The sequence below is a fragment of the Arachis hypogaea genome, chromosome 10 (genome assembly GCF_003086295.3).
Source record: "Arachis hypogaea cultivar Tifrunner chromosome 10, arahy.Tifrunner.gnm2.J5K5, whole genome shotgun sequence".
Lineage (NCBI taxonomy): Eukaryota > Viridiplantae > Streptophyta > Magnoliopsida > Fabales > Fabaceae > Arachis > Arachis hypogaea.
This window is the reverse complement of record NC_092045.1, coordinates 337,404-349,568: the sequence shown is the minus strand read 5'-3', so window position 1 is coordinate 349,568 and position 12,165 is coordinate 337,404. Positions and strand designations below refer to the sequence as shown.

At 34.8% G+C, this 12,165-nt stretch overlaps 1 protein-coding gene across 1 annotated transcript; it reads right to left on the bottom strand.

The window, feature by feature from the left end:
- Positions 1 to 2,258: 2,258 nt before the first annotated feature.
- On the bottom strand, positions 2,259 to 10,188 carry LOC112714320 (cullin-4). Its single transcript, XM_025765893.3, has 17 exons — positions 9,608 to 10,188; positions 8,696 to 8,811; positions 8,234 to 8,580; positions 7,519 to 7,699; positions 7,206 to 7,328; positions 6,821 to 7,108; positions 5,771 to 5,896; positions 5,536 to 5,637; positions 5,401 to 5,454; positions 4,764 to 4,870; positions 4,611 to 4,671; positions 4,386 to 4,517; positions 4,134 to 4,271; positions 3,946 to 4,026; positions 3,708 to 3,788; positions 2,658 to 2,738; positions 2,259 to 2,570 (listed from the first exon to the last, which is right to left on the bottom strand). The coding sequence occupies exons 1-17, from the start codon at positions 9,912 to 9,914 to the stop codon at positions 2,457 to 2,459; spliced, it is 2,439 nt and encodes an 812-aa protein (XP_025621678.1). The 5' UTR covers positions 9,915 to 10,188; the 3' UTR covers positions 2,259 to 2,456.
- Between the last annotated feature and the right edge of the window lie 1,977 nt (positions 10,189 to 12,165).

The following is a 12,165-nucleotide window of genomic DNA, read 5'->3' as shown; positions in this document are numbered from 1 at the left end:
ATGGTGTTGTGTAAGTATAGTATTTTCCAAGATACACGACACTAGACAACCGATGATGGTGTTAATTATGCTATTCTTAAGTTAATTATGCTATTCTTAAGTTTGTTGAAATCCTTGAATGCTAGCAAGTACATACTTTAAATAGATTTTAATGCTTTGCAACAAAAGGGTGATGTGCTGCTTGCTTGTGAAGAGGATGTGGTCATATTAATTAATTGAATAATTTGATATAGGGTAGGGTGAACCAAAGGCTATGACGTTTTTTTCTTAGATCCACGTTGCCATTATTGTAATGTAAGTAGCAGAATGATATGTTGCACGTGCTACTGTATTCATTGTGAAGATATTGATAATTGATCAGAGTGGGCCGTTGGGTCCATGAATTTGGTTTTGGTTTTGGTTGTTCATCTCAAATTATAACTTATTTTGGTGGTTGAAATCATACTTTTAGGTGAGATAGGTTACCTAGGAGTGGTTGAATATAGTCATTAGTCTTTTTAAGAAAGGTTTTGCAATAATTGTCACCGGACTACAAAATGTGAGAAAACATTGAAACGATAGAGATGTACAAATAAGTTTGTATGTCATATGGGAGAGGCATCTTTTATATTTATGTATTTGTCTATTTATTCAAATAAGTTTGTATATTTTCATTTTCATATAGTCTCCTAGCTAGCCCAACCTAACAAAACCTTTATTAATGATATAAAAGTAGAGAATTTTAATTCAAAATGGTAGATTTTAATTAATAACATAAAATACATGAACATTTTTTGTATTTTAAAAGAATTTCTTTAGAGCACTAATTGGACTGAATTTTCTTTTTAAATATTTTAATGCGAGAAACTGAGAATTATTAATCTAAAGAGTATTATAAACTAATGAAAGTTAGGCCAAATTGAATATTGTTGGAACCCTATGTTGCTATCAAAGCAGTGGATGCAGCAGATAAGGTATGGTTGCACTTAGTTGAGTGAATGCAAAGAAAGAAGCCAATCAAACCTTGCAGCTTATTGACATCTCCCCTAATTACCACTGTCTTGGGTCAAAGAGTCAATTTTGAATTTTCCCACAGCTAAAAAAGAAAATTCAATGATTATTTATCTTTATGTAAAAACAATGCAAACTTTAATATAAGTAAAGTTGTTATTTTATATTTATGGTTTTTGAGAGAGTCCAAACGTAAGCGGCCCACAAAAAGCCCACAATAGAAGCCCATGAAAAGTTTGATAGTTTACTTTATCGATTGATTTCCTTCGTCAAGAGAGAGAGGGATCGGTGGGAAGAGGAAGAAGCTAAGTGAAATCGGGAAAAAATGGGTGCCATCACGAGCGCGGTGATAGCAGTGGCGGCGGTGCTTCTCGGATGGGCGACCATCGAGATCGCATGCAAGCCATGCCTCGAAATGGGTCGCGAAGCCATCGATCGTAATCTGAACCCCGATTACGATCCCGACGACGATAACCGTGCAATTCGCGCACCTCTTAATCCCTCCTCCGCTGCCGACACGGATGAATCCTCCTCCTCTGCACCTTCCACCGCCGTCAAATCCGTTTGAGCTGCCACACTCATGATCACCACCCTCCGCCTGATTGGTATCGTCGTTCACTTCCTTCTGTAACTCAAATCAGCGCTTTTTGTTTTGGAAGAAGAACAGAGAGAGGAAAAAAGGATATTGTTCCCTTTATATGTAGGGTTGAGTGTGGGGATGTTAGTTTGATTAAATGTAATTTCAATGTTAGTGAATAATGAAGTGTTTGAGATTCGTCTACTTGATTTTACTGTACCGAAATGGAGATGGCGATGCTGTGAATTGTTATAGCAAAGTTTAAAAATGAATGTTTGATATTAGTAGCTTCGTTTAACGTGATAATGTGTTAGCTTCTATGATTTTCCAGGTGCGAAGTTGTGGAGAAACGACAGAACTCGTTGCTTCACACAAAGCGACGAATACAAACAGTGCATCAGAATGATACAAACAGTGAATGAACAAAACGTGGCCAACCGATAACTGTACGTCATTCAACGAGAATGGAATCACAAGAACTATTTTTTTGGGTCATGAAGTGAGAAGTTATTTTTTTAAAAGAAAAAACTCCATTGGTATCTCCCATCTCATCGCGATTTGTTTCCCTTGTTTATATTGCACATAAATGGAATGGAAGGTTAATGACCGACAACTTAATTTGTATCTAAAATAAAATGACATTTTGTTGATGATACCATTTATCTATTAATTCTATTGAATTTCTCGATCATTTTGGAGAATAACTTTGGGTCGCTCAGAATCTTCTATAAAAGGAAAAATTATCATGCGAGATATTATGCTTTACAATAATAAAGTACAGTTGTCGATGAATGGGGGTGGAAAAAAAGAACGGGAATCCACTGTTACTGTACATATGACGAGGAATCAAACATTAAGTTTGCCCCATGTCATTTGAAAATGTGAAAGACTATGCCAGATAATTGTATATTTGAGGGTTGCTCTTGTCCCTCTCCAGATACTCTCTGTCAATCAGGCTTTCAATCCTTTTCTTCAAATCAGCTGGTTTTATTGGAAACTTGAGCTGTTCATAACAAACCAATTCCTAAATCAGTATCAATTCTCACTATAACTATAGGGATTAATAAAATGAGGTGTGGTAATGACTTACCTGTTGGAAGAGTTCGGTAATAAGAAGGGTGTGACTAAGTACTTTCCTCGTCTTCATTATCCTCACAATGGCAGCATCAATCTGCAACAAAAACAAACGAGTCATAAGCTTTGTGAGATGAGGTGTACAACGCAAAATTGATATAATTTTTTGTTTTAAAAAAAGAAAAAATCTAGGGCATATACGATAATATTTGATATTGCTTGCATGCAAATGCAACAGGATTCCTAACCGAGGCATATGCTCTTGTTTGGTTGGACTTGGCAATTTTTTAAGGTGTCCAGTTTATTTTATCTATTCATTTTAAATTGAGATAAAAGTTTTATTATTATTATTATTATTATTATTATTATTATTATTATTATTATTATTATTATTATAACCCAAAAAAAAAATCCTGAAAATGGGAAATAAAATGGAAACAGGGTGGTGCCGCCATTTCAATAAAGTTAAAATAAAATTATAAACTTAAGTTGAAGATAGAAAACAAATCAAACACCTATATATGATATACAAAAATGCTATTTATATACCAAAATCAGCCACTAGTATAAAAAATATGTTGGAATACAAAATACACATTGGAAACGAGTTAAACAACACATGTATTTATACATAAATACACAATGACTGATTTTGGTAGCTGATTTTAGTGTACATCTACCATGATTGATATATATATATATGATATGTTGATCTAAATTACCTACAATTCCATATTGTAATATTCATGAATTTTAATAATGTAATATAGAAAGGATTAAATTAATGCAGCTTTTTACACCTTTTATCCCTTGAAATCTCTACAATTTCAAAGGTCACGGAAATGAAAAGATTTGATTGGGAGTGTTAGTGCATAAAAATTGTTCTTCAGATAACATCTTTTCTCATTATTGAATCCGACAGCTTTTCTTTTAGCTTGAGAATTTATTTGAGTGAGCTTTTCTTTAAACTTCAATAACATACAAAGACAAAATATTTTTCATGTACTATGGCCTATTGGCCTCTAAGATATGATCTTGAAAAGGCTTTTGAGAACAGAAAATTGACCTGATACTGACGGTCTTGGAAAACTCTTTCAGTGGTGCTTGTGTTTTCCTCCACTGTCTCCTTCAACTGAATGGCATTCACCTGTATTCCAGATGGTGAAGTTAACTCAAATAAAAAATTTAGAGGACTAAAACCAAAGAAAAGCAAAGTCCTTAACTTCCAGAATTGAAACAAAAGTGAAAGTTTGAGATTTCATTTAATCAGTTTCCTAGTGTGATCTAAGCAATGAGGGTGATACCTTTATACGGTAAAGAGGAGCTGTAAAGCCATCATTAAAAGAGAATGAGTCATCATCCTCCACATCTCTACCCTTCGGCGACTGTTGCAGGTTCATCAAAAGAAATCTCCATTAAGACACTAAAAAAGGACCATAATTACAAAATAAATTTTATACACTGGTAATTCTCTAAATGATTCCAAACATACCTTCTGTAGGACACGAACTTTTCCGCATGCAAGCGATTGCAGAGTCCTTCTCAGTTCTTTATCCTCGATACTGGTAGAGTCCTTGATATCTTGAAAGCTCAGTTTCTCGGCATCATTGAATAGCATCAAAACAACAGTCTGAAACTCAACCAGGAATGCAAAATGAATCCATCCAAAAATGTACGCAGTGCTATATAGACAGCAATACAGATAAAGAAATGATGTTACATAAAGAGGTTTTGATAGGCAAACCTGAAATAGGGAGACTGCCAACTCCTTTTTCCCTTTAGGAAACTCTGCCTTCAAGACACAGTGACCTAATGAATTTTGCCACATCAAACGCCTTCCACTGTATTTGCTCAGATAGAACTCTTTGAAAATATCCTGAAGGAAAAGGAAAAGAAAACGGCCATGTCAGGTGAGCCACTGTCAGGGACACCAAAAGTTGAAGAGTATTAATCAGGGCTAGTGCTGAACCTGGTAAACATTCAATTCATGAGGAAGTCTAACATCCATGGGTGGATATGTTGGCCAGTACCTGCACACATCCAGCAACTTAAAGTCAATGGAGTAACTGAGCGCAGTAAGTTATAGATCATTATAGCTAAGAAACAAAAGACAACAGCTTACCCAGTTGTCAGGACATGAACACTCATTTCAATTCCTGATGGGAGTTTTGTCCTTGCTTGGGATGACTGTTTGAAGGACTCATTTATTTCTTTTGATAATTCAATGTCCTGAGGGAGAAAATATGCAAGAAACTATGAAATAAAAGCTTGGTAATCCATTAAGTTAGTCAGGTCACGTTGATCATAGTTACAATGAACCATCAAATTAGGACACAATATCAACATAAATGGACACTATCAAAGAAAGTTACCATAATCTTTGTTCATTCAGCAAATTTAAATTTAAGTCATAGTTATTTCATACAAGGGACCACTCTATAGTTGCTGATATGCTGTAGATTTTTACACAACTACAGAAGTATTCACTGGAAGAAGACTTATTTCTCATTTTTCAAACCACAATGGCTCTTCAAATAGAGTGGGAATTTGTGATTCAAAACCCAGTTTCAGCCCCACAGCTGGATCTTAGTCGGGACCAAGGACCATAAAGAGAATTTCTCATCAGATACAGATTCTTAATTAAAGGAAGAAATTGAAAATACTATGATTGGTATAGAGAGTACCCACCCAATACGTACCAAACCAAGAGTCTACTAAAGGAATAAAATTGCTAGCCTATAAATTGATTCAGATTATACCTTAAACATTCCTTCCAATTTGTTTGTGAACTGACTGCCACACTCAGTCTTCAACTGTATTGATGAAAGAAAATGGTTAACATAATAAAGTATATTAACTAATTCAGAAATTAAATGGTAAAGGAAATTGTCAACCTTGGATATCATAGACTTCTCTGCATCAATAGAAGCACTTTTTCCCAAAAGCAGTCTTTTTGCAAGATCTTTCTTATAAAAAGCTTCAAACACATCTTTGCCCTTTAAAACAAGAAAATGTCAAGTAATGTTGTCAGTATCAATATCGAGAAAAGTATCAGAAGAAATTTAAATGAGAAGTACAAAAAACAGTGTTTATTGTGTAGGTGATTCACCAAAGAAAAATTGAACAAACCTGAATGAACCTAAATAAAACCAGGACTTTATCAAGTGTTCCCTCCAATTCCTCTTCAGAAGTACCCTTGTTACCTGCACGGAGCTTCTCATCTAAGAACTTGGCAATCAACTCTGCTGGTCGGTTCTGTCACACATAAAATAGCAACAGAGTCAGTTGACTGCAAATCACCAAAACAGAAAAAGAAAAAATCCCCAAGTGTAAAGCAACCACTTCACCTATCTTGAGGAGCTTTGATATTTCACAAGCTCTCTCATGGACACAATATAGTTGATTCATAAACAACGGATGCAGAAATTTATTCAAAATTAGCATGTTATGCTCCATAAAACATAACAGCTAACGTAGATCTTGTTGTCGCATGTTTCTTATGTAGATCTGATTCAGAGACTGTAGGTCATTTTTTTTACAAGGTAGCTAAGTGTTAGCGGAAGAATCTGTTTCGAATTCTAAGTGGGTAGATGTCCTCTCCAGGTGTACTTGTGATACACTTTGAAATGCTTTGGCATTAAAAAGAAGGCTGTTAGGGTTAGGCTATGTTTCTAAATTAAAGCACAGCTTATGGCCATTCTATGCTGAAGTTGATTGATAAGGAAGTGCAAATATCCAAGGATGTCTGTACTCACCTTTTTATTCTATTAAAAATTGTATTACAATCACAGCAACCGGTCACAGTCATAGTATTTGCAAAACATTGAAAGCAATTCAATGGCATGTAAAAGACATCAGCTATATTGATATCTGCAGCCATGGTATTTGTATCAGGTTTGGTTTAATGATTAGGAATTAGGATATAAAATGTTTACTTATGATAGCTAGAGGATAAAATGGTTTGGCAACATTGCTTTTACTACCTCACAGGATCAGGTCCGTGGCAATTGCAAGACTAAAAACTTGGAAGTTAAATGGTAGCCATAAACTTGAGCAGGAAAGTAAAGGTATCAGGAATTAAAGGAAAAAGAACTCAAAACAGTTGGCCCACAACTTACTGAATTTCTATCTTGAGACTTTAACAAAAAGAGGAAAATGACAACATAAAAATGAGAATACCTGTCGTAGATTGATAAGATGCTCAAATGAATCTTTAATGGTGTTAGAGAATACTTCATTCTTATAAAAACTTTCTTCCCATATTCTGTCAAGAGAAGCCTTAAACTCCAGAAGTGAAGAAACCATGTCTTTATCTTTCTCCTCATCCATAACAATGGCCTGCCCAGTTCTCCTTATATATGAACTTAGGGCTTGTCTTAGTGACTCAAGGGCATTGACCCTTAAAAAGAGTGAGTACATTCTCTGAAGGTCTTCAATGCGATTTCCATCCATAAGCACAGAGAAACCCTGTAACACCAAAAACAAAATTCAATAAATGGGGAAAAAAAGGAGGGGGGAGGGGGTGAACACCCAGAAAAATCATGAAGCTGGTAGCAGTCACAACCTTATCAAGAATGGCAGGTATATGACGTTCAAGAAGTTGCTTTTCTGCTGTGGCTATCAGCGGCTTCCTAGTACTCGCATCCAAGTAGATCAGGCATCTGTCGTGTTCCTCTTGCAATCTTGTCTACAAAAATGAGATGAAAGCTCCATTCAGTACATAAACAATGTGGTATGGAGGAAGGGTTCAACTATGCAAAGATAACTATTATGCATGATCAGATAAAATACATACATGGCATGGCAAGATCCAATAGTTAAAGAACTACTTAAAGGAGCTAACAAGATAATAGAAGGGGATAAAGAAAAGGAAGCACCTCCACATGCTTCAAATAATCTGGAACATCTGATTGCTGCATGTATTTCATACCTTCAGCAGCATAAAATTCAGATGTGCATTCAAGAAATGGCTTCTCGAAGCTTTCTGCATATATTCCCAGTGCTGTGAACATCTTCAAAAGATGGTTTAGAAGCGTTCTATCCACTGCTTCACCTAATCTGAAATGCCAGACGAAAAACAGAAAAATGAAAGCTCCATCACAAAAGGACATTTATCCCCCCCCCCCCCCCCCACAAAAAAAAAAAGAAAAAATGATAATTTAGCTAATCTTTTTTATGTTAAGAGAGATAAGTTAATTCACATAACCACAAATAATGGTCATATATAATAAAGGTGTATTCTACTGGGCCAAATTCATTAAAAAATAATTAACAAACTACTCAAGCCAAAACTATTCACAAAATTATCCTTTGTATTTCAACCAGTTACAATGGTTACTGATATATTTTGAAACAGGAAATCAGGAATATTACAAGTATTTACTAATTCTTGACAGCACATGCTCCCTCATGGTCTCATCAGTGTCATATCAACTCACCCCATGCAAGGTAATGGCAAGAAGAAAATAAAATCTATGATGACAGCAAATAGAAAAACCAAGGAAATACACTCCCTGCCACCTGCATACATAGTCATCTATAAAGAGGTCTGGCATTCATTTATAAGATTAGGATTGTAACATAAGGATTTACCTTTCACTTTCAATCATTCTTAGAAGACCAGTAACAGTTTTGTGTTCAACTTCAGGAGATAATGAAAGATGTTTGCGGAAAAGTTGTAAGCCCATGTCCCATAAGGACCGTACATTTGCTGTTTGCTTCACATATGTCCTATCCAGATACAAGGCTATACCCCGAATCATCAACATTTGGTCACAAAGATCCTGCCAACATCTCTCAACTAGAGATAGAAAAACAACCAAATCTGGGCTTTGACCAACCAAAGACTGCAAAGCTGTAGATATATGTGCTTCGCATTCTGTTTCAATTCGCTGATAAAGATTTCCAGCCATTTTATATATGCAAAGATCACTGACAGCCTACAGAAGAGTTCAACATGAAATACTAAAGAGCTATTTCACCATAAAATTCACAGGACAAACCCAAGCCAACCCAACTGTGGATAATAAATAATAACAGAATATCTAGGAATACCTGATAAAGCTTTTCCAAATCACAAGAGTCAGGTTGCTTCAAGAATATAGCACAAATAGCAGACTTCAATTTTGCCCATGTAACCTCCTCAAAATTTGTGGGCAGTGTTGGCTTACCTTTGAAAGGAAAACAGGGACGTATGAATAATAAATTTAGAAGTTGTCTCTTTGTAAAGCTAAATATTCAAACTTATTTACAATACTACTGTGCCAATTTGTTTTCCAAAGAAAAACAAGAAACTACAAATATGTTCCGCTTCCACATAAAGAAAACAAGCTTATAGTACCACCATGTGTTACATATACATTCACCATAATAAGAAAATACAAATAAGTTTAGATGTAGAAGACTAGAAGTTATTGATAGCTATATCTCTAAATTAAATCCCATGATATCGTATCTTACATTATATAAAGTGAATTTCAATTTGGATGCATTGAGTCTTTGCATTTGCATGACCATTCAAGTGAAAAATGCAAGACTGAACCACATTTTCTAATGTGGCAGGATATGATCGAAAGGCAGTTAGTGCATTAAATTTAAATTCTTTCTCTTGGTAGCTGCACTACTTAGGGTCCAAAGTTAACCACAGGCGGGGAACGATAACTAATACTCTAATAGGCAAAAGTGAGTGTTTGGGTCTTACATTAGGAGCTTCTATGTTATGACTGACTCAGTAATTAACTTGTGTGGGTCTATAGACGTAAGAATGACCTAAATAAGTACACCTATTGAGCCCATCTTATTGTTTGCCAAAGAAACTGAACTGTTTCATATCGTGCTTCACATTTTAATAGACTTGGAAAAGCTAGATCAACAGAGAAAAAGCCTATGAGCTGAAAAACGGGAAGAATTAAAGAATATAAGCAGAAATGGAAATTAGGTTAATAGAAAGGGGGATTGGAGGCGCACCTTTGTGGAGCTTGATGAGGAGCTTCTTAGCGGGGTGGGGAGGCGTGGCTTTCTTGCGGGAGAGGTTGGCGGCGGGAGCGCGAGGGTTGTTGGGGGAGGGGGAGGGGGAGGGAGAGGGGGAAGCGGCGGCGGTGGGGTCGTTGTGGGACATGGAGTCGAAAAGGAGGTCGTGGTGGTGAGAGGAGATGGCGTTGGAGTCTAGAGCACAGGCGAGGCCTTGCGACTTGGCTTTTTTCATAGAGCTGTTTGTTTCAGCTGGCGACGGCGACGGCGACGGCGACGAGCGTTTCGTTGAGGGCTGAGACATGAAATGAAAACACAAGAAAGTGTGTTTCTGTTTGCGTTTGAGGGATTCACTTACAGCTCCACCACCACCACCACCACCATTACCATTTCTACTCAAAAAGAGTAGTGAGTGAGTGAGTGAGTGAGTGAACGAGTGACGATGGATTTGAACACCTTCAGATCATGGATGGGATGAGATGGGATGCCTCGCTCTCCCTCTCCCACGCGCATTCCAATATTTTATGTTTTGTTTTTCCATTATTTAATTTACACATAATTATAAACCCATCAAAATTAATTGAAAAAGTTTTAAATCTTCACATTTTGTACAGAACTGTAACCTTTTTTGACACTATGCTTTCTTGCAATTTATTCCCTAATCTTTGCATGAAATGTAATTTAAATTTTCATTAAAGAATGTTATTTCATGCTTTATTATTATTATTATTATTATTATTATTATCTTGCCGTAGTAGGCTCATAGCTTTTTGGGTTTTTGGTGAGGGATGTAGTAGGCTGATAGCTAGAGCTTGTATTGTTGGCAGTTCACAGTGAATTTTGTATTGGGTTGCAACAGCATTTGGCCCATTTCATCAGATGGAACCGCTACTTTTCCTGCACCATGTCCTGTGGGCCAATCTCTATACATGCATATTGCATGTACTTAAATGCCACACACACACTAACGCGCAAGTTAGCACAGATGGATATGGATGAGGGTCCGTGTCCTTTAACCATTTCTTCTGGATTTCATATTCACGTGTCTTTAGTGCAAAACAAAAAAAAAAACCCCACACACTGTTTTTTTCTTTTATTTGGAATGTAACAAAAATTGTATTTAGGACTCAGAAATTTAAACTAAAATTTTAATTTAGACATAAAATTTTAATATATTTAATATTTTCATACAAAATATTAAGACATAATTCAATCTCTTATATGCTTTACACCAGGGACGGATCCAGAAATAATATTATGGGGGCCAAAAACACATATAATATTAAAAATTATGTAAAAAATATATATATAATATAAGATGTATTACAAAAATATACCAACAGAGAATATATTTTAAAGTAAAAAAATATGTGTATACTTTTTATTAACGAAGTGGTTGAATCTTCGTATCATAAAATTTACCAATAATAAAATTTGTGTCAAATTTTTCAGTAATTTTCTTTTCAATATAACTAAAAGACAATTAACAAGAAATTCATCTTTTATTTTGTTTCTAAGTTATTTTTCACAGTATTCATAGTTGAAAAAAATCTCTTAATTGTAGCAGTTGAAACAGATAAAATTAATACCAAATGAATAAAAAAAAACGGCCACAAGAAGAAAAAGAATTCACTTTATGAGATTTGAAAATTTTTATTTAATTAAAAAATATTAGTAATAATATCTTTTTCAGATTTCTTTAATATTGTTACTTACTTTGTAGATATTAAAAATTATTAATATTTAAATTAGACTGAACTTTTATTTATACTAGCCAAAATAATAAATAATTTTTAAAAAAATTAAATTATACATAATAACTTATTACTATTAAAAAAAGTTGGGGGGCCGAGGCCGCCACTCGCCCCCTTATGTCCATCCCTTCTTTACACCAAATACAATATAAATTTAAATCATTCCTTTAATAAGCAACAGGTAAACCCACTTAAAATTTTTAATACCGAAAGAAAAATCTCATTTTCTTAGAGAAGAATTATAGACAAGTATTATTTAATCATAGATTAATATATTACTGTATTAATACTTTAATAGTACGATATAGGTTCACCGGGTTATAAGCCTGAGCATTACACTCAATTTATTTTCCCCCCTTTCTCTTATTAGAGCACGCACGTATCGTTGTGACGTTCATAAAAATCATACTCAAAAGCCTCCGATCTTTGGTTGGTAATTTTGTTAAACACCCAACTCTTCATTGATTCACAAGCTCATTGTTCTTCTCCTATTAGTAAGTCTTAGCAATTACTTGAGCTTCATGGCTTTAATTTATTTGCTGTAGTTCAAAAGAAACATGCGTGAAAATTAAAAGTAAAAAGTCAAGATGATAATAATATTCAATCTTCTGTGTAGTCTCAAATTTAGAAAGTTATCATGTTAGAATTAAAGCAATAATATATCCTAATAATTTTGGGTCAAATTAAATAAAGGAGATATTAGAATTCAAAGAGAATAAAGACAAAAGTTAAACTTTTCTTTTCTTACTATGATACTTTAATTTGTTTGCTATCCTTCTCTTTTGCAAATTGTTGACAAAC